The sequence below is a fragment of the Eumetopias jubatus genome, unplaced genomic scaffold (assembly GCF_037043125.1).
Source record: "Eumetopias jubatus isolate StellerSeaLion01/CBP00866 unplaced genomic scaffold, mEumJub1_p1.0 scaffold_13, whole genome shotgun sequence".
NCBI lineage: Eukaryota > Metazoa > Chordata > Mammalia > Carnivora > Otariidae > Eumetopias > Eumetopias jubatus.
The window spans coordinates 40,237,020-40,257,397 of NW_028274819.1; the positions used below are offsets into that span (position 1 = coordinate 40,237,020).

At 40.5% G+C, this 20,378-nt stretch overlaps 1 protein-coding gene across 1 annotated transcript; it reads left to right on the forward strand.

The window, feature by feature from the left end:
• The first annotated feature begins 638 nt into the window (after positions 1-638).
• SPTY2D1 (SPT2 chromatin protein domain containing 1) lies at positions 639-20,279 on the forward strand. Its single transcript, XM_028117695.2, has 7 exons — positions 639-665; positions 791-1,176; positions 11,199-11,313; positions 12,078-13,658; positions 15,090-15,261; positions 17,188-17,265; positions 18,413-20,279. The coding sequence occupies exons 2-7, from the start codon at positions 1,117-1,119 to the stop codon at positions 18,504-18,506; spliced, it is 2,100 nt and encodes a 699-aa protein (XP_027973496.1). The 5' UTR covers positions 639-665; positions 791-1,116; the 3' UTR covers positions 18,507-20,279.
• Positions 20,280-20,378: the final 99 nt, after the last annotated feature.

Genomic DNA, 20,378 nt, shown 5'->3' on the forward strand with positions numbered 1-20,378 from the left:
TACGACCAAGCAGCTTTGCTTAATACTTTTAAACAACTTTAGATTTAATTCACATGCTGTAAAATTCACCTTTTCTAAGTGTACAGTAACTTTTAATAAATGTACAGCACAATCATCACCATGATCCAATTTGGGAACATTTCCATCACACTGAAAAGATCCGTCCAATTACTTAGCAGCCAGTCGTGGCTTATTCCCACCCCAGGTCTAGTGTGTTTTAATGAACGAGATGACTTTACAGGGCCCAGATACTCTTAAAAGGAACCCAAAACTGGACTCCCAGTTAATATGAATATGGGGCATATATGTATGTTTCATCAGTGCGCCAAATATGTCCAGACTGGGTCTGTATGTAAGAATTCCTTCATTCATCCACTACGTGGAGCTTATTATCTAGATGAAGCAAAAGCACTAAGCCTGCGCCTCTATACATGACATGCATGCATCTGTGGAGGTAAGCACACACCATGTGCCAGGACGTGATGAGTAATGTGCATCCAACACTAAGGACCAGTCGGTGCCATGTGCGCCTGCGCAACCTCACGAGCGCCTAGAAACCGATAACTGAAATCCCCCGCTCGGGACCTGTCGGTTCAGCTGTTGGGGCCCCGCCGTTTCGGACCTGAGCGCCCACCCGTGACACCCAGCGAACCCAGGCCTGATAGGTAACCCCCCCACCCCCGCGCTGACCCTACTCAGAGCTTACAAGGAACACCGAGATTGTCGGGTCGCGCGCCCCGGCCTCCAGGGAAGCCTCTCTCTCCCTTAGCCACACCCCTCATTTTCCTAGGCCGCGTCTCCTTGGTCGGTGAGGGGCTTAGTCCCGCCCCTCCGAGCTAACGCCCGCCGCCACGTACCACGTTTCTACGTGTCTGGAGCCTGAAAGCGGAAGTTACGCCAGGGACTCGCGAGCGGAGCGCCGGACCTGAAAGGATATAGGCCGCAAGAGGAAAAGGGGCGGGCAGACGGTATTGGAAGGCGCCGGAAGTGGTCGTGCTGAGGAGGGGTGGGAGAGGGGTGGGCCAGGCAGTTCGCTTGGCTGTAGCTGGGTACCTCGGTAAGGCGTACTTTCACTTCTTTCCGAGAGCCTGGCCCAGTGTCTCTGCCTCAGACAACATGGATTTCAGGGAAATTCTCCTGATAGCTTCCAAAGGACAGGGTGTCAACAACGTGCCGGTAAGTACTAGCCGGGCGCTACTGTAGGAGACCCTAATCTTCAAGTTTGGAATTTGTGGCCCGTGGAACTTCCAGGCATCCGCCTGTCCTCTCCGGGAGAGGAAAGACCTGGACTCCTTATTTCCTTTTCTTGGGCATGCACTCCTGGGGACTCAGGGTGAAAAGGAGCTTGGGGTGCGAGGCGGTAGCCTTCTGGAGAGTGAGTTTCCCTGGCTTAGTCACCCCTGCAACATGGACTTTGCAGTTAGGGTGTTTTAGAGTTGCGTGAAAGCTGGTGAGTGAAACCGTGCTTGGTACATGGTGGAATCTAGCGCTAGTAGTTTCTGGCTTCGGCGTAAACTTCAGCCCAGAGATTGGGAAGGAGGCATGTATGTTGGGGAGTTTCAGGGGTTTTAGGGACTTGGCCTGATGGCTTTTTGGCTGATTTCCCGCCTAAGATGGGGTTAATATTGTGTGATTTCTCGAACAAGTTTTCTGACTTGTGGCCCCACCCACCCAGCCAACGAGATGATACAATTATAACCTCCCAAAGGGTTAATAATACCTTTTGTATTGGGAAGAGAAGTTGAGCGGATTCCACGAAGTCCTTAGCCAACAGAATGGGTGAGCTAGTTTCACCTTCCGTTTACTTGTGGCCTTCCAGATTTGTCTTTGTTTGAAATCTATGTTCCATTTGCTCGGTAATATTTGCCAATTCGCTAATATTCGCAGAGCGGTGTAAGACTTTTAAAATCTACATGAAGTCATGGAGAGTGCCTGGTTTGCGGGGTTGTAGCTGTTTTGCATAAACTAATCATTTCTGGATCCTCAGATGGTACCCACAGCACAGCTGTAAACCGACAAATTGCATTGTGATACCTGCGGTTTGAGCAGTGAGGTGTTCAGAGCTCAACCAGCTCTCTGTTAAAGTCAGTTCAACTGGAATTTATTGAGCTCTCACTATGCGTTCTGCATTTCTTAGATTTTTGTGTATTTGCAATGGTTTGGTTTTCTGTTTTTCCCACTCCGCTTTTCTTCTGAGGCTGGCCCATTTTTTTTTTTTTACCCTTTTGAAAATATTAATCTGAAGATAGTAAAATAACTGGTGAATAAAACTGATATCTGTCAGTTTAATATTTATTAAATTCCCCTATATTCATCTCCCACCCCAAGTACTCTGAATAATCAGTCATTCCCCTAAGCCATGAGTCATAAGATCTGCAGGTTGAAGTTATGGGCTTAAACATTTGAAGACTTGAACAACAGAATTCACTCTATGCAAGTACTGTAAATTTCCTAGACAAGTCAATATTGGAGCTGGTAACCATTCATCTTTGCATAATTAGGTCCATATTTTTATTCTAGATCTTCCTGAATTTCAATGGAGGTCAAAAAATGGGTAATGCTAGCTTTGATGTCCAGTTAGATTCTTTAGAAGAATGAGAATCAAGTTAATCATTTCTTAATCTAAAAACCAGTAGCTGCTGGGAGAAAAACAGATATTCCTAGAGCAGAAGATTTCAAAATCTGTATATTTCAGAATATCTTCATTATCTATCAACAGATCCATGATTGAAATAGCAAAGATTGGAAGCAAAAAAGACAGGTAAATTGGAGAGGTCATTTAAAATTTAATAGATGAATATAGGCATATATTTTATGAAAGCATGCTTTCCCCTGCCCACCCCCACCCCCCACAAAAAGCTAGTAAGCCTAGAAGTTTGATTTAGTTACCATTGTAATTCTTATCTTTTTACATCAGATGAAGTATATCACAAAAGAAAGTATTGAGGAACAGAGCAAGATAGTAGTTAAATTTAATCCATGATCTTGCTTTCACTTGGTTCATCTAATTATTCTAAGTTACTTTATCAGCTCAAAGTAAAGCCTCTGAAAGGACACCATCAATTGTGAAATATATATTGTACAGTATAATAGATTATTGCAAAGCAGGTATCCTTGTAAACCATCATCCAAGTCAAGAAACAACGTTTCAGGACGGACGGGGACGGGGACGGACACACACACACACACACACACACACACGTTTGCCACACACACGTTTGCCACAAGCTTGATTGATTGATGGTCTGAGAAACACACACACACACACACACGTTTGCCACAAGCTTGATTGATTGATGGTCTGAGAAACACAGAGGCTTTGCAGTAATTGACAGGTGTAACTCCTTCCCTCTCTAGTGCTTGGTTCTTATTTCCCTTTTAGTCTTCTTCCCCAGCTTCCTATCAGAGCTGATATTCAGATTCCAGTCTTCAGAGTTCCTATGTTAGAACTTTGTTACAGAAAGGACATATGGTGACTAGCACTGATTAGCTCCAAGGGAGGCTAACAGATAAAACACCTGGACTGCCACTTTGAACTCTTTCCAGAGCATCATTTTTAAGAGGTATTTATTGTATCTGGTTTGAGAAACAATGAACATTTCTGTAATGCAACCTCTTTCTTTCCTGTTGTTTCTTTTTAGGAAAAGTAATTATCTTTATAATGTTTTAGTTAAAGGAAGTATTGCATCATGCCTAGCAATATTAGGCATGCTATCATTTCCCAATGGAAAACTGAATTTAAAAAACAGCTAATCAGGGTGATGTGACCAGTTATTGTCTCAAGCTCTGTTTAAATTTAAAGGAGAAAAGATATTTTTGGTAACCATGACTTAAATTTTTTCTCCCTGGTTCCTCTAGCAAAAACAAAGTTTCTTGTTTTGACAGAATGGTAGAGCTTGGAATATGGATACTTGTAGGTTGCAAGTACCTATAATTGATGGCTTGTAGTGCATGAGACAAGTTATGTGGTCTTTCTCACAGCCATACTCTGAAAATCATCCCAGACAAGATACTGTAGTTCTGGTGTGACCCTCAAACCAAAAAGTAAAGAAGAAGCCTTCGTGTGGTACTAGACATAAGAATTTGGGGGTGATAGGCCCTTGAGGATAAGAATGTAGGTACTGAGGGGCACCTGGGTGGCTCGGTTGATTAGGAGTCTGACTCTTGATTTCAGCTCAAGTCATGATATCAGGGTCCGGGACTGAGCCCCGCATCAGGCTTTGTGTTGGGCATGGAGCCTACTTAAGATTCTCTATCCCTCTGTCCCTCCTCGCCCCCCGTGTCTCCTCCCTCTCTCTCTTTCTCTCTTCCTCTCTCCCTCTCCCTTCCCCTGCCCGCCAAAAAATATCGGTACTGAAAAAGGAGCTTAGGGACTCTTAACTGGGATGGCAAATTCAGATGTCTTCAGGGCCAGGTAGGTAATGTAAGTTCTTGAAGTAGTCTAGATATAAAATGATATGGGCCAAGCTCTGTGTATCCAAAAGAAGCCTACCATGTGTTATAGTAGTTATATTTCCTTTTTTTTTTTTAAGATTTTATTTATTTGAGAGAGAGAGCACAAGCAGGAGGAGGGGCAGAGGGAGAAGCAGGCTCTCAGCTGAGCAGGGAGCCCAATGCAGGGCTCTGGGATCATGACCTGAGCCAAAGGCAGATGCTTAACCAACTGAGCCACCCAGGCGCCCCTATTTCCTTTTAAAGAACAGTAGGAGCCAACAAAATAGTTTCTGCAGGCAGTCACTTTGTAACTTTTTGTCTATAATCAATTATAATGGGATTGCTCCCCATGCTTGCATCTGAAGATGACTTTGCCAGTGCCTGAAGTAGCTTTGGATTGCTAGCCTAGAGCAGTACCTCTTTTTTTTTCTTAAGATTTTATTTATTTATTTGTTAACCAGTGTTTTAGGGAGAAGGTCTTAGAAAAGCTACCCCCGCAGAGATTCTGTTATTTCTCTCCCCATCACTACCTAAGAGAATCTCTTTCTGAATAATAATGATAACAAAAACAATTAACATTTATAATGCTTACTTGGTGCCATGCACTATTCTAAGCACTTTGTGTATATTAATTAATTTAATCACTGTAATGACCAAATAAGGAAGGTTGTTTTACGGATGTGGAAACTGAGGCCCAGAGAGATGAAGAAACTTGCCTAAAGTCACACAGCTAATACCTGACAAGGCTTCTGATGGCAGAGCAGAGAATTTGCCGACTGGCTCCAGAGTTCTTACTCTTAATCATGATCCTGTGTTAAATGAGGAGTATATTGGATGTGAGGATGGTTGTCATCTATAAAGCCTTAACCCAACCAGCTTCCTACCCTCACCTCCAGCCTAATTATAGCTTTAGACAATAACTCTTGGTTTTTTATGGCATTTCTCCTCAAGTCTGATGGGAGAGAAATTTAAAGGGCAAACCAACAGAATTTGGAAACTGGTGGGTAGAGAGATTTACAGCCTGTTTGGGAGAGTGCCAGCATGGTTAACAGAAATAGTCTGAGGGTGAAGGAAGATAGAAAATTAAGTGGTGGACCTGTTTGAGGTCTTGGCACTGTCTAAGAGGCAGATGGAAATTAGGGAAGGGCATTTAAGATTGTGGTTAGAGCTGGATGAAAGTGTTGGGATTAAGTTAGAAGTGAGACATGTAGTGGAAATACTTTTGGACCTGAAACAGGAGACCTAGATTCTAATTCACACTCTGTTACAAACTGTGAGTGACAACCAGTAAATACACAATTGTGCTTTTGGGGCCACTTCTAACATAGAAGAGGCTCTGAGGTACCTATCTGATACTATGTTTTATAATCAGGTATATTTTTATAGACACAGTAATAGTAAATTTTACTGTTTGATCCTATAGCATCCTGAATAACATGCTTGATTGTTTTATTTTTACCCTCTTAGCCACCCAGCTAAGCAAACCTAATGCAAACCATTCGTTTTCCAGGCCTGTATTTATTCCCTATGATGTTTTGAGAACATTTTAGAAATTGTGTAGTGATTATTAAACTCAAGGATGTATTCTTTGAATATTCCTAACTCCTAATTCTAACCAATAATAAATCTCTAATATATATAAAGCCATCAGGAAATTTGTTTTCTACTATTACAACATTTTATCTCCTAAGTAAAGAACAACTTTTCAAGAAGGGATTGACCATTGATTCCAACATAATGTATTTGGTTAACACATGTTTCCAGACAGAAAACTCCTTATTTTCATAATCTGACCATGGCAGTATAATTTCATTGCAAGGAACACATATGTCTTAAAGTGAATTAATGTTTTTTAGGTCTTCCCCATCACTACCTAAGAGAATCTCTTTCTGAATAATAATGAGGAGGCTTCAGGATTGCAAATCTTGGCAAAATCTCTGATACTGTATTTAAATGGCATAAGCTTCACTACTGTGGATCATTCATTGGGGTCCAGCAGAATGACTGAGTTGGCTTGCAGTATAATAAAATGGATACACTTAGGATAAAAGAAACTCTTGTCCAGCTGCTTTTCATGAAGCTCAAACAATGAAGCAGCCTGGTGCCTTGAATCCGATTCAGAATTGGTGGGTGCATCTTGATGTGCTGCTGCTAGAGCTAAATGTGACCATCTGATACAGGAGAAAGTGCCAAATAGTTCTGCTTTATTAAATAGTCTATAATGTAATCCCAGCCTGAGGCTTTTTTTAAAATATGGTTCTCTACTGGGCTACCCCTGTAGGTCCAGGGGATTATCTAATATATTCTGTTACAACAAGTCTTAAATCTTTTGATACCAGGGTCTCCCTTTTTGAAAGCTAGCTCAGTGTTAGGACGATCTATAGTGATATGCCCAAGAGAAATGATGCTCACACAAAAAACCTGTACATACATGTTCACGGCAGCATTGTTCATAATAGCCAAAAAGTAAAAACAAATACCCATCAACTTATGAATGGATAAAATGTGGTACATCAGCATAGTGTCAAATATTCAGCCATAAAAAAAAAAAAAATGAAGTACTGATACATGTTACAACATGAACCTTGAGAACATAAGTGAAAGTACCAAGATACAGAGGCCACTGTATCAGTCAGGGCACTCCAGAGAAACAGAACCAATAGGATTTATTTTGGGAAATTGGTGCATGTAGTTGTGGGGGCTGGCAAGTCTGAAATTTGTAGAGCAGATACCTTCTCTGAGAGACATCAGTTTTTGCTCTTAAGGCCTTCAACTGATTAGATGAGTACCGCCTACATTATGGAGGGTAAACTGCTTAACCTAAAGTTACCTGATTGTAGATGTTAACCATCCCTGCAAAATACCTTCATAGTAATACCTAGATTAGTGTTGGATTAAATAACGGGGCACTATAGCCTAGCCAAGTTGACACATAAAATTGACCATGAAAACCATATATTGTATGATTTCATTTTTTTCTTTCAGTTTTTATTTGAGAAAAAAAATATTAGAGAAGTCAACACTGACAACAGAGTAAAATTACATTATCACCATTTAAATTTACTTAGGTATTACATAATTGTCATTTTTAAGTTCTAGGTATAAAATAAAAATAAAAGTTCTAGATATATTCTGTTTTTACTTCAAAATAATTAAAATGATACCCTTGCTGAAACATTTAATGGTCATAGAAACTAATCATTTCTTAATTTTAGTTAAGCCAGATAAATAATTATAATTACTTAGTTCAAGGATGTTAGGAACCAACTTACAGAGCATTCTCCCGAAGATATTTTCTTGGCCTTGGAAGCCATCTATTTTCAAACTTAATAGTAGAGTCAAGTGAAACTTAACAGTAAGGGTTTTCCAAATTGAAAATTCTTACATATGTTGTATAAGCACTCATATATAACCATTTGTCTGTGGTCTGTAAATTTTACCTTATATTGTGATACATAACACTATATAATGGTGCACTGGGTACATGATATCATTTATATGAAATGTCCAGAATTGGCAAATCTGCAGAAACAGAAAGTAGGTTAATGGTTGCCAGGGGCAGAGGGGCAAGAGGAAGTGGGGAATGACTGCTAAAAGTAAGAGATTTCTCTTCTGGGATAATGTAAATGTTCTGGAATCCAATAGTGGTGATGGTTGTACAACTCTCTGAACATACTAAAAACCAATGAAGTGTACACATTAAGTGGGTAGATTTTATGGTATGTGAATTATATCTCAGTACAACTGTTAAGAAAATCATCTGTCAAGACCCAGCCCCCCTTTTTTTAACGCCAGATTTCTAGGTTTTGACCTAAACTTTGCCTAAGAGAATATTTTAAAGAGAATATTTCAATATTTTCCTGGTGTCTGCTTTTGAGTGCATCAAGCTACAAAGGATATAAGAAACTATTAATTATGACTCAGCTCATGTCACTGAATAAGATTAAACCTCATCAAGTTAGGACCTTGCCCTTGTTTCCTAGCAGACCCATGAAATAAGACTTTTTATAGATTTATTGAATCCCTTCTACATCATAGGACAGGACAAAAAGCACTGCAATGTTATTGGGTTAAATGTAAAGCCAGCTTAATAAGTACCCTTGAGGATTAAGGGTATTAGAACAAAAAAGCTGAATTTAAAATTGGCAGTGTGAATGGATGGAAATAGGTGGATACTTTGAAAAAAGCTAAAGGTAATCTTTGGAATTCTTTGATGAGTGAATCTGAGATCCTGAACACCCCCCTCCTTTGCTGCTGCTTTGTGTTCTGCCTTTCCTGTATTTTTATGTTTCTTTTTGGTGTTTCCCAGAGTGCAGTGCATATAGCTCTGGCTGTACTGTGATTTTAGGTGATACATAAATACTTCTGGTTCTCACAGGTATATATGTGTTGGCCAACTGTTGTTTTCCCTCTGGGTGCCTGTATTTAGTCGTGAGTAGCTTTTCAGCTAGTCCTATCCCATTTCCTATCTCTTGAAGTCCCAGATTAGGAAGAAAGGTATCTATCCTGAAATCAATTTAGGAAGTGCTTATTGTTGTAATATCAAGATAATGAACCAGTGCTGTTTAAGGTAATACCAACATGTATATTGGTATTTTGTGGGGGGAAACCTTGTATAAGCTTTGATTTGGCAGGTGAATCTAGGGACTAGGTAGTTGCAGACACAGGAAAATCTTAAGTCGTGGCCATAAAAATCCATCTTTCCTCTTACAAATCTCCCTAATGGGATAGGGTAAAATGAGTGTATGTGTCTCCTTATGAGTCTATATATGTCTTATGTAAACTTGAATCATATTCTTGGCGGCTCTTCCATTAAGAAAAGGTGAACTTCCTGTAGATAAGGCCTATGTTTGAGGTTCTTGTACACCAGGACAATTTTATGTAGCTAGTTAGGTAAAGCAGTATTCTCTTTCTCTAAGTGTTCCTTTCCCTCTCCGTTTCTTCTTTAAATATGGGGCCCCAGTCCACAATGGAAAAGGCACAAAGATAGGGACTTATTACTGGATTTTTTGTGACTCAACCAAAGTGACTGAGAAAGGAATCTGGATGCTCTCTTGGGATTTCGGTCAGGGGTGTGTCAGGTCGTCCCATCGCTATCATGCAGGATTTTCAGGTTGGATTAGGGCCTGCTTCCATGGCCAGCTACTCACTGGTGAATAACGTAGCTGGAACTTCCAGCCTGTTTCAGGATGCCTTGTATTTGCCAGCCACATAGTAAGCATGGATCCTTTGGCTTTCCTCTAGGAATTTCATGCACATTTTGGGAATCAGTTTTTTGGTTCTTAAGTAGCTCAGTTTGTGTTCAGAGATTAGTGTTTCCTTTTTAACTAGCACAACAACAGATTCAGTAGATAAGAATGTCATCTAACTAATAAGGGAGGGCATTTAAAAACTTACTTCCTACCCATATATTTAATGTGCAATGGTCCTAGAGCTGAATCATCCCGATCTGAGTTATTCTCTTTATCGTACTTCTCTAATGATAGATACTTACAAAATGGAAATATTTTTCCTGTCATAGTTCACATTAACATTCCTAAAGTTGTGGTCATTTCCCATTGTCGTTACGTAAAAATCAAAGCCCAGAAAAATACCATTTGTGCCAGGAAAATGTTAGTACTTTTTGGGTGATATGGAAACCTGTCTGAATGGTTTGTGTAGCACATTAATATTTAATGAACATAAGAGCTACCGTTAAATGTTATAGAGATTTGGGCACTTCTTGCTGCTTAGATTTCTTTGAAATGCTTTTTAGCTGTGGTTTGCCACCAGTTTTGCCTAGGGTCAAAGTAAAATCTCAGTGTTTGATGTTGTAAGCAAAATAACGTATGTAGCTATGAGTCTCTACTAGAAAATAATCTGGAATGAGATATTCAGGAGAGAAAATATGAGTAGTTTTTCTGTTTGAAAAGTTAGACTTTGAAATACTTAGTTCTAAAGAGGGTTGATTTTTTTTTTTTAATCAGAATTTTAAAACAATCCAGGGGTACCTGGGTGGCTCAGTCAGATCCTGGGATCGAGCCCCCACCGCCCCCCAGCCAGGAGGGGGGCTCTTCTTGCTTTTCTCTCTCCCCCTGCCCTTACCCCACTTGTGCTTGCTCTCTCTCTCTCTCAAAAAAAAAAAAATTTTTTTTAAAACAATCTGTTCTAAGTGGTGATTTCTTTTTAAAAGTTCCCCAGTCCAAGTACCTTTTTGGGAAAATAACCCGAAAATAGTATTTCTCTGAATTGTTCACTTATGCATTATTTAGGATGTTACAAAGAAATTCTGTACCTAAAAACAGTCATGCATAATCCTATTTAGACCAGAATTTTATAGCTAAGCTTTCATGTGGGTTATATGATCTCTTAATTATTCAGGATCAGTTTTTTAGTCAATATTTAAACCTCTCTGGGGCACTTGGGTGGCTCAGTCATTAAGCATCTGCCTTCGGCTCAGGTCATGATCCCAGGGTCCTGGGATTGAGCTCGCTTCGGGCTCTCTGCTCTGCGGGGAGCCTGCCTCTCCCTCAGCCTGCTGCTCTGCCTGCTTGTGCTCTCTCTCTCTCTCTGTCAAATAAATAAATAAAATCTTAAAAAAAAAAAAAAGATTCTTCCTCTGTCCCTCCCCCCAGCACGTGCTCGCTCGCTCTCTCTCGAATAAATAACTAAATCTTAAAAAAATAAAATAAACCTCTCGATTGCTTGGCACGGTGCCTTACATCTAGTAGCAAATACATTTTTAAGGTTGAATTGATTGTAACTTTACTCCTTTTTCTTTATAGAAAAGGTATAGTTTGGCAGTGGGGCCTCCCAAAAAAGACCCAAAAGTTAAGGGTGTCCAATCTGCAGCTGTTCAGGCTTTTCTCAGAAGAAAAGAAGAGGAGCTCAGGCAAAAAGGTATGTATCTATAGCCTTATTCTCTATTTTAAAGTCTTCCACCTTCACAACTAGCTTGTACTTAACTAGTGGATGCTTGTAATAACATAATAGGCTGAGGGATTTGTGTATGTGTCTGAATCAACTGTGTTTAGAGGATTATATATGTTCTTATGCTGGTCATTTGAATGGACATTATCTTTTATTTCCTCTTAAGAGCTTTTGGGCATAGTGACCATATTTTCCACTTGGCCTCACTAGGTCCCAATAGGAACTCCATTATTTGACCTTCATTCTGAATCTGCTTCTACATATTTTGTTTTTTAATTTTTTTTTATTATTATCAAGAATGCTATCTTAAAGGTTAAAATAGGGACAGTTTTTGAAGACCAGTAAACTCAAGCAGTAGTTTTACCTCAGGCAAATGACAAGGAAACTGATTTAATACATGTAAGTATTCATTTATTCATAATTGATAATGATTGTGAAGTGGGTCCTACTGTTTCCTTAACCTGGTATATTTATTTGGTATGAATTTTCTATATTTAAAGCTAAAAGCCTAGTCTCTCACCTGCTTTGTCATATTGAAAGACCCATATGTGACCCACTCATTATGTAAAGATGACTCAACAGATACTTGTTCAAAGGACTTCCTCATTTCATTCCTAGATGTCTTCAAACTGTAACTTGAATGTTGCTTGTGTTTTGGCCACCTATTGATTTCAGATGAAATACCTGAGACCTCCATACCTTGAAATACTTTGTTCTTGTTTTGTCCCTTTTAGCTTTAGAGGAGAAAAGGAGAAAAGAGGAACTAGTGAAAAAGCGAATTGAGCTAAAACATGACAAGAAAGCAAGAGCTATGGCCAAAAGGACAAAGGATAATTTCCATGGTTACAACGGGATTCCCGTTGAGGAAAAGTCAAAGAAGAGGCAGGCAGTGGAAAGCCACATTAGCCATGGAACAGAACAAGAGTATGAGATGGAAGAAGAAGATGAATTCTTAGAATACAATCAAGCAGAGTCAGAGCAGGAGTATGAGGAAGAGCAAGAACCTCCCAAAGTTGAAAGCAAACCAAAGGTCCCCCTTAGAAGTGCCCCACCACTCATGAACTTCACTGATCTACTCAGGCTGGCTGAGAAAAAGCAGTACGAACCAGTGGAGATCAAAGTAGTGAAGAAAACAGAAGAGCGGCCCATGACTGCAGAAGAACTTAGGGAGCGAGAATTCCTTGAACGAAAGCAGAGGAAAAAGAGACCTGAGACAGATGCAAGACTACCTCCAACCAAAAAGGCACCCTCTCAGAAAGAAAGCATGGGCACAAAACTTAGCAAACATCCTTCCAGGGGTACTCCCCTTCCTCATGCTGAGAAGAAATCCAGACCCAGCACAGCCAATGAGAAACACTTAGGTGTGTCTTCATCCAAATCCATGCCAGGAGAGAGGACCAAAGCAGGATCTGTCAGTTGCTCTCAACCCTTACTTCGTGAGGGCCATGACAGACCTGTCTTCAATGGGGCTGGAAAGCCCCACTCCAGCACCTATTCACCAAGTGTCCCAAAGACTTCTGCTAAGGGGACTCAGAAATCTGCTACTGAGCACAAAGCCAAAAAATCTCCTCCCCATCCTAGCCATTCCAGGCCTGGGTCCCTGGTTACCCCACACAATAAAGCTAAGAGTCCAGGTGTCAGGCAGCTGGGCAACAGCAACAGCTCCAGCTCAGCTCCTGGACGGCCCGGCACAGGGACTGCTCGGCCTACAGTTAGTTCTGGCCCCGTGCCCAGGCGCCAGAACGGCAGCTCCAGCTTAGGACCTGAGCGATCGGTCAGTGGGACCAAGAAGCCAGCCAGTGACTTCAGTCTCTCCGGACGGACACTCAGTGGTACAGGTGGCCCTGGGCACCCTGCAAGCAGCTCAAGTGGCCCTGGGCGACCCACCAGTGGCTCAGGTGGTTCTGGGAGAGCTCTGGGCAGCTCTGGTGGCCCTGGGCGGCCTGTGAGCAGTCCACATGACCTTCGACGACAAGTGAGTGGCTCTGTCCCCTCTGGGCGGCCAGTCAATGGCCCTGGGCGGCCAGTCAGTGGCCCTGGGCGACCAGTCAGTGGTCCTGGGCGGCCAGCCAGTGGCCCTGGGCAATCAGTAAGTGGCTCAGTTCCAGCTGGACGGACTGTCAGTAGTTCAGGGCCCGGAAGACCGGTGAGCAGCTTGGGACCCGGGCGACCAGTTAGTAGCTCCAGTCTCCCCCTAAAGCCCAAGTGTACTGTTGTCTCAGAAACAATTTCTTCCAAGAATATAATTAGCCGATCCAGCAATGGACAGATGAATGGAATGAAGCCTTCCTTATCTGGCTACAGATCTGCCCAAGGTAAAATTGTCCCTTACCCTAAGAATATTTATTTGTTACTAGGAAATTGGAAAGATGACTTCGTTTTATATAACCAGAAGCCCTGTGAACCCTTCCGTGTACTTTTATGTTGATAACATTCTGATGCTTTCTCATTGTGTCTGAGAGTCGCTTGAGTGATCATAACTTGGAAAAGGCTTTAGTAAGAGAGTTATCTAGGACCCTCTGTGTTCACCCCTGTAACATCTCCAAGTGCAGTAAACTTGGCTCTGTAATTCATAAGACAGGGTGAATGTATATGCCTTATATGGTTCAATGAGTTAATTCATCTTTACCTTCTCATGAGAACTAGAGAGACCCGTCTTCAAAAGTTGGGAGTATATTTATACAGTTGAAGCCTTTTGGTGCATGATTTTGTCATTAGATACTTGTTAAGTGCCCACAATCTACCAGGAACTGTTTTTGATTGCCCTTGTATTTCTGCTTTTCTTCATGGTAATAAGCATTTGTTAAAGTCCTTGTTGGGTGCCATGGAGAATATAAAAAGAAACAAAACATGAGATTCCATGCCTTAAACTTCCTAAATCACCTAGAACATTGGTTCTCAACCAAGGATGATTCTGATGCCTAGTGAACATCCGGCAGTGTCTGGAGACATTTTTGACTGACACAACTGGGGGTAGGGATGCTACTGGCATCTATTAGATAGAGGCCAGAGATGCTGCTGTTATCCTACAATGCATAGGACAGTCTGCTCACAACAAAAAACTATCTGGCCCAAAATGTCAGCAGTGCAGAAGTTGAGAAAGAAACCCCACGCTAAGGAGACAAGCCATGCATGTTAACAATAACTCGAGAACAACAAAGGAGGATCTCTAATCAAGGACTAGAAAGCAGTTGTTTCCAGATCTGGTCTATTGATCAGTGTCTGTCTTTTGCAAAGCTTTAATCAGTCTTTTAGCAAAATGACAAAATAAGGATAATGTAGTGAGTTTTTTTAAAGTTAGCCTTATTCATTTTGAACAATTTATCCATAATTCTGGGAATCTTTCATACTATGTTGGACTCCTAAAAAATGTACCTAAATTATGGTGATAATAGATGGTAGGTTGTTACCTTCGAGGTCTTTTCTTGGCAAAACCAAAAGTTAGTGATCCTGTAAGCCATTTGTAATTTTTTTTTTTTTTTAATTTTACCAGTCTTTTAAATCCAGAAGGAAGGGAACCACTAGGCTAGAAAATGTAACAGATGCTTCTAGTAAACCACTTATAAACAACATGAAGCAACAGGGTTGATGCAATAATGACTGCATACTATGGGCCAGCAAATACTGGCTCTGGTGTTTGAGGATACTGTCTTAATGAGTTCTCAAAATCTCAGTTTATGTAGAACTTTGTTGGGACTATTTTCAGTTTTAATGCTTGGCGTAAATAATGGCTTTTCTATTCTTAGTTCCTCAAAGGCCTCCCTTCCCTAGTGGTTACAAAAGGCAGCGAGAATATGAAGAGGAGGAAGATGATGATGAATATGACTCTGAAATGGAAGATTTTATTGAAGATGAAGGAGAACCTCAGGAAGAAATATCCAAGCACATTCGAGAAATCTTTGGCTATGACCGAAAAAAGTAAGACTAAAGAAGATTTAGATAAATGATACACTTATTTTGAATGACTCATGCTATGGGGGAAAAATAAACATTAATAGTAGAGGCATTGAATACAGTTCTTTATTAGGAACCACTGGATGATTGTTTATGCTTTTGGCACTTAATATTTAAGAATTAAGTCAAGAGTTTTTTGTGTAGTTGCATGCCAAAAAATAACTTTAAGCTGTCTTTATAAGATGTATATTTAATGAGAGTGAAGCAGTTTAGTGTTGGAGAACTAGATAGCCTTTGAACTCAGCCATCCACAGAGCTATGTTGAAAGCTGGTCTGACATCTGCTTTTCGTTGATGTAAAAAGCTTTGCTGCTCAAAAGTGTGGTCCCTGGACAGCGGTCAGTATGGGACCAACAGCGTTGACATCACCTGACAACAGCATTAGAAAAGCAGGCTCTCAGGCCCCACTTCAGAGCTACAAATCTATATCACCTTTATAAGGCTCCCAGGTGATTCATAGGCACATTAAAGTTTGAGAAGCCCTGGTATAGAGAGGAAAGATCAGGGTCTGAATGAAAGTTCTACCACTTACTAGCTGGGTAAACTTGAGTAAATTATTTTTAGAATGTCATCTGGAAGGGGGCACCTGTGTGGCAAAATCTGTTGAGCATCCAACTCTTGGTTTCGGCTAAGGTCATTGATCCCAAGGTCATGAGATCAAGCCCCACGTCAAGCTCTGTGCTCAGCCAAGCTCTGTGCTCCGCGTGGAGTCTGCTTGAGATGCTCTCTCTGCCCCTCCCTCTGCTCTCTCTCTCTCTCTCTCTCTCTCTCTCTCTCTCTCTCTCTCTCTCTCAAATAAATCTTTAGGGAAAAAATGACATCTAGAAGGATTAAGTGAGGTAGTATGTGTGTGAAACAGAAGGGACTTATCTCAGTGCCTATCAATCGACGTTTGTCATCTCCTTTAAAGCCACCAATATGAGAAATTAGAAGGCAATCCTAAGAAAAGATTTTTTTATTGTTATGTTAATCACCATACATTACATCATTAGTTTTTGATGTAGTGTTCCATGATTCATTGTTTGTGCGTAACACCCAGTGCTCCACGCAGAATGTGCCCTCTTTAATACCCATCACCAGGCTAACCCATCCCCCCACCCCCCTCCCCTCTAGAACCCTCAGTTTGTTTTTCAGAGTCCATCGTCTCTCATGGTTCGTCTGAAAAGATGTTTTTTAAAAAAAGATATTTAGTAGTAAAAACTGGAATAAAAATGAGATTTAAATATCTAATATTCATAATGTCATTAGCTAGTTAACATGTTCTTGGTCAAGCCATTAATCTGCCTGCTTCAGTCTCTGTTTTTTGGGTTTTTTTTTAAGATTTTTATTTATTTGACAGAGCACAAGCAGGGGGAGCGGCAGGCAGAGGGAGAAGCAGGCTCCGCGCTGAGCAGGGAGCCCGATGTGGGGCTGATCCCAGGACCCTGGGATCATGACCTGAGCCGAAGGCCGATGCTTAACTGATGGAGCCACCCAGGCGCCCTTTCAGTCTCTGTTCTAAAGTCCTTCCCTTTCTCAAGAGGCTCAAATGAGATTAATATGTACAAAATGATTTTCATATATATTGTACTTTCAGGATTTTAATATAAACTATCCTGTAACTAGAGGCGAAAGAGGTAGTAAACATTGTTGGATCGTAATCTTCATCGACGTTAAATTCAGGAATAGTTGCCTTCAGGGAGTAGTAAGGACTCATTTAATTTCTTTATTTCAGAAACTCACCTCTACCCATCCTCTGCCCCCCTCACTCCTTGCGAAGCCAGAAAGAGTAATTCTAAGTGTGTTTTTGTTTTTGTTATAAAGATACTGATTTTTAAAACAGGAGAATGCAGTTCCTTTAAAAAACTGGGAATTTGGACTTTTTTTAACAACATTGATTTTCTCTTATCAGATACAAAGATGAAAGCGATTATGCCTTACGTTACATGGAGAGTAGTTGGAAAGAGCAGCAGAAGGAAGAAGCAAAGAGGTAAGCACAAAACGTAACACATTTGTGCAGAAATGTCCTGAACATTCCTTTCTGTTTCCTGCTTCAGTTGCATGCACCATTGGGAGCAGGGGCTTTGGGCCACACAGTTCTGAGTTCCAATCCTGCTTACTTACCATGGGGCTTTAGCAAATTCTTTAGCCTTTCTAAATCTGTCTTCTTGTTTGTAAAATGAGAATTTACTGTTTTTACTTATTAAGGTACTGTATTGAAATAATGTGTATAAGCTGCCTAGTGCAGTGCCTCACCCTTCTGGGCGCACAGTAAGTGCTAGAAGCTGCCTCTGACCCTATTGCAATGTGTTCTTGTTTGTTTTTGTTTTTTTTTTTTAAGATTTATTTATTTGAGAGAGAGAGCAAGAGAGAGCAGGAGCAGAGGCAGAGGGGGAAACAGACTCCCCACTGAGCAGGAGCCTGATGCCAGGCTCAATCCCAGGACCCCAGGATCATGACCTGCGCTGAAGGCAGACGCTTAACGACTGAGCCACCCAGGCGCCCCTCTTTCCCCATCTTTAATTCCCTTTCTATTATCGGACACATCTCAGTCTTGCTAACCTATACCACTACCGACCTTAGGGACCTGAGGAGGGATGGGAATTCTGTCTTATTCCTGTTTGAATACCTAATAACAAACTAATGATAATTTCTTGGTTTGGAGTAACAAGTGATTACTTTGTTTATAGTGTTAACTTGGTAAAATAATACAATTCAGTCTCGACCCAGAATATTAAGCCTTTCTCCCTCTTGCCTTCCCCTCTTATAACTACATAAAATATCGAAGTGGTGGGAAGGGATAAAAATAGAATGTTATTTTATTTATTGAATAAACTTTCTTATGATTTTTAAAAGCTGTTAGGATAAGCAGTTTGTATTTTACTACTTTACTGGGAACATTAAGGTATTTGGTGTTGAGGTTTTATGTGAGGTCTTTTTTCTACTGTGAGTGGAGTCAGTAGCAGAGGCTCCTAGTAAAAAGTATACTTGCTAGTTCTCAGTGGTAAAGCCTTGAGGCATTTTTAATGCATCAGCACATTCCATATGAGCTCCCGGTTTAAATTTCACTTTTAATTTTTAAAGAGAGTGGTAATTTCATGTATGTTGATAAATGCTTTTTTTGTTGTTGTTGACAGTTTGAGACTAGGTATGCAGGAGGACTTAGAGGAAATGAGACGTGAAGAAGAAGAAATGAAGCGTCGAAAGGCCAAGAAGCTGAAGAAGCATTAGCTGCTGCTTTTATTTATTTTTGTGAAATTCTGGAGACACTCTGCTGCAAGGAGGTCCTGCCTTCAGAATGAAGAAGCCCCTTTATGATTTTAGATTTATACTTGGGTACTCAAGAAGGGGGAATGCATACTATCATTTGCAGGCTGTCATTGGAGCATAAAGCGTTTTCAGATACTTTCCAGGGTTAAATCTGTAATGCAGATGATAGAATGCCCAGTTGAGTGCTCTTAGGAAGTTAACTGTTCACAGGTGCCAGCCTTGATCCTGATGAGCTATGCACTCTGATGTGGGGCCGCTCGCCAGTCAGCCAATCTTACATTGTTCCTTTGCTACTTTGAAAAAGAAAAAAAAGGATTGCCTCGTGACTTCATAATACTGCTGTTGTGTGAGTAGGGCACTGCCCGGCTCCCAATCAAATTTACTTTGTCTTTTAATGAGGAACCTGGCCCTTCCATGAATGTTGCCAGCAATAAAGTGACCTGTCCTAATCTATATGTTTGGATTGAGAACTTGAAAATGTAGAGTAGGCTTTATAATTATCGTATGGATGTCATCTCTGTGACTTTGAAGTAAAAGTAGAATAAATTATATTGTATTCTGCATTATTCGTGGATTGGATGCTGAGCATTCTTATTCACTAATTTAGGTGATAAGGCAATTAACAAAAAATTTTTTTCAAGTTAAAATACAAGTTATGCCATTTAGTTTAAAAATATGTTTCCAAGTTTTCCTTTCAGATTTCCTGTTACGTTGGCTTTAGTATAAAATAGACAAGGTCACTGTGCTGATTGATTTTTATCTAAAAAATTCATTTTTATATTGAAGAAAAATGCTTATTTTATTCAAACATTAGATTTGGAAGAGTAATAGTTTAAAAACTGAGGAAGTGACATGTGAGGCTCCCCTCTTCCCTCATTATAAAAATATTTTGGAAAAAGGTGCCCCTGTACCTCTTGATATTAATGACCATGTTTTATCTTAAGTTCTTTAGCAATTAATGGCAAAACCAAAAACTAAATTCATGTGTATCAAGAGCACCACCTTCTCTTTTTGCCCATATTGCACTTTTATTTCAAACTATGCACTGTGAAGAGATTTTTTTTCCCCAGGTAGAAAAGGATGTTCCCTGTTACTAGTGTTTTACTGGGCTGTGGAACTTTCTTCATTCTCACTTGTTTTCAAGTCATATTTGTAGACTTGATATCTCTTAAGCCTCAAATCCAGGCAATTCCAATCAGGCTGACATAGATTCTGGCTGGAGAGAAGCCAAGTCTCAAAGTCAGCAATAGAAAATGAGATATGATGATGCTAGAGAACATTTGTCCTTGATTCTAAATGTGGAGGGTTGGGGGCAGTGGGACATAAGCTTGTAAAACAGTTCCAAACGTTGCTTTCATGTATTCCTTTTTATCCATAAAGCTTTCTTTATTCAAATTTGGTAGTATAGATTACTGTTAGCCTCCTTTAATGGGACAACCATGTGACCCAGGCCCTTAAGACTGACTCATTTTGAATTGAGTTTCAAATTTCAGAAGTGCAAGGATTTAACTTTGAAGGTGAATCCTATGAAAGAGGTCTTCATCACTAGGAATAACACCTTTTCTAATGATCCACATAGAACCGTTACACTGGCAGAAAATCCTATCAACTGCCTCTCACCCATCTCAAATACCTTCAGTGAAATTGGTTTAAGGGTAGTGTGATGTTCATGTAATGAAACAGGTTTGGAACATTATTTATTCTTTGCTGTCACTTTTGTGCCGCCCCCCCCCCCCCCCCCCCCGCCAAAAAGGTTTTTTTCTTGGATATATTTTTTCAATATTCAGACTCTTTGAAAATCTATTACAATCAAGTGCTTATCATAGCCGAAAG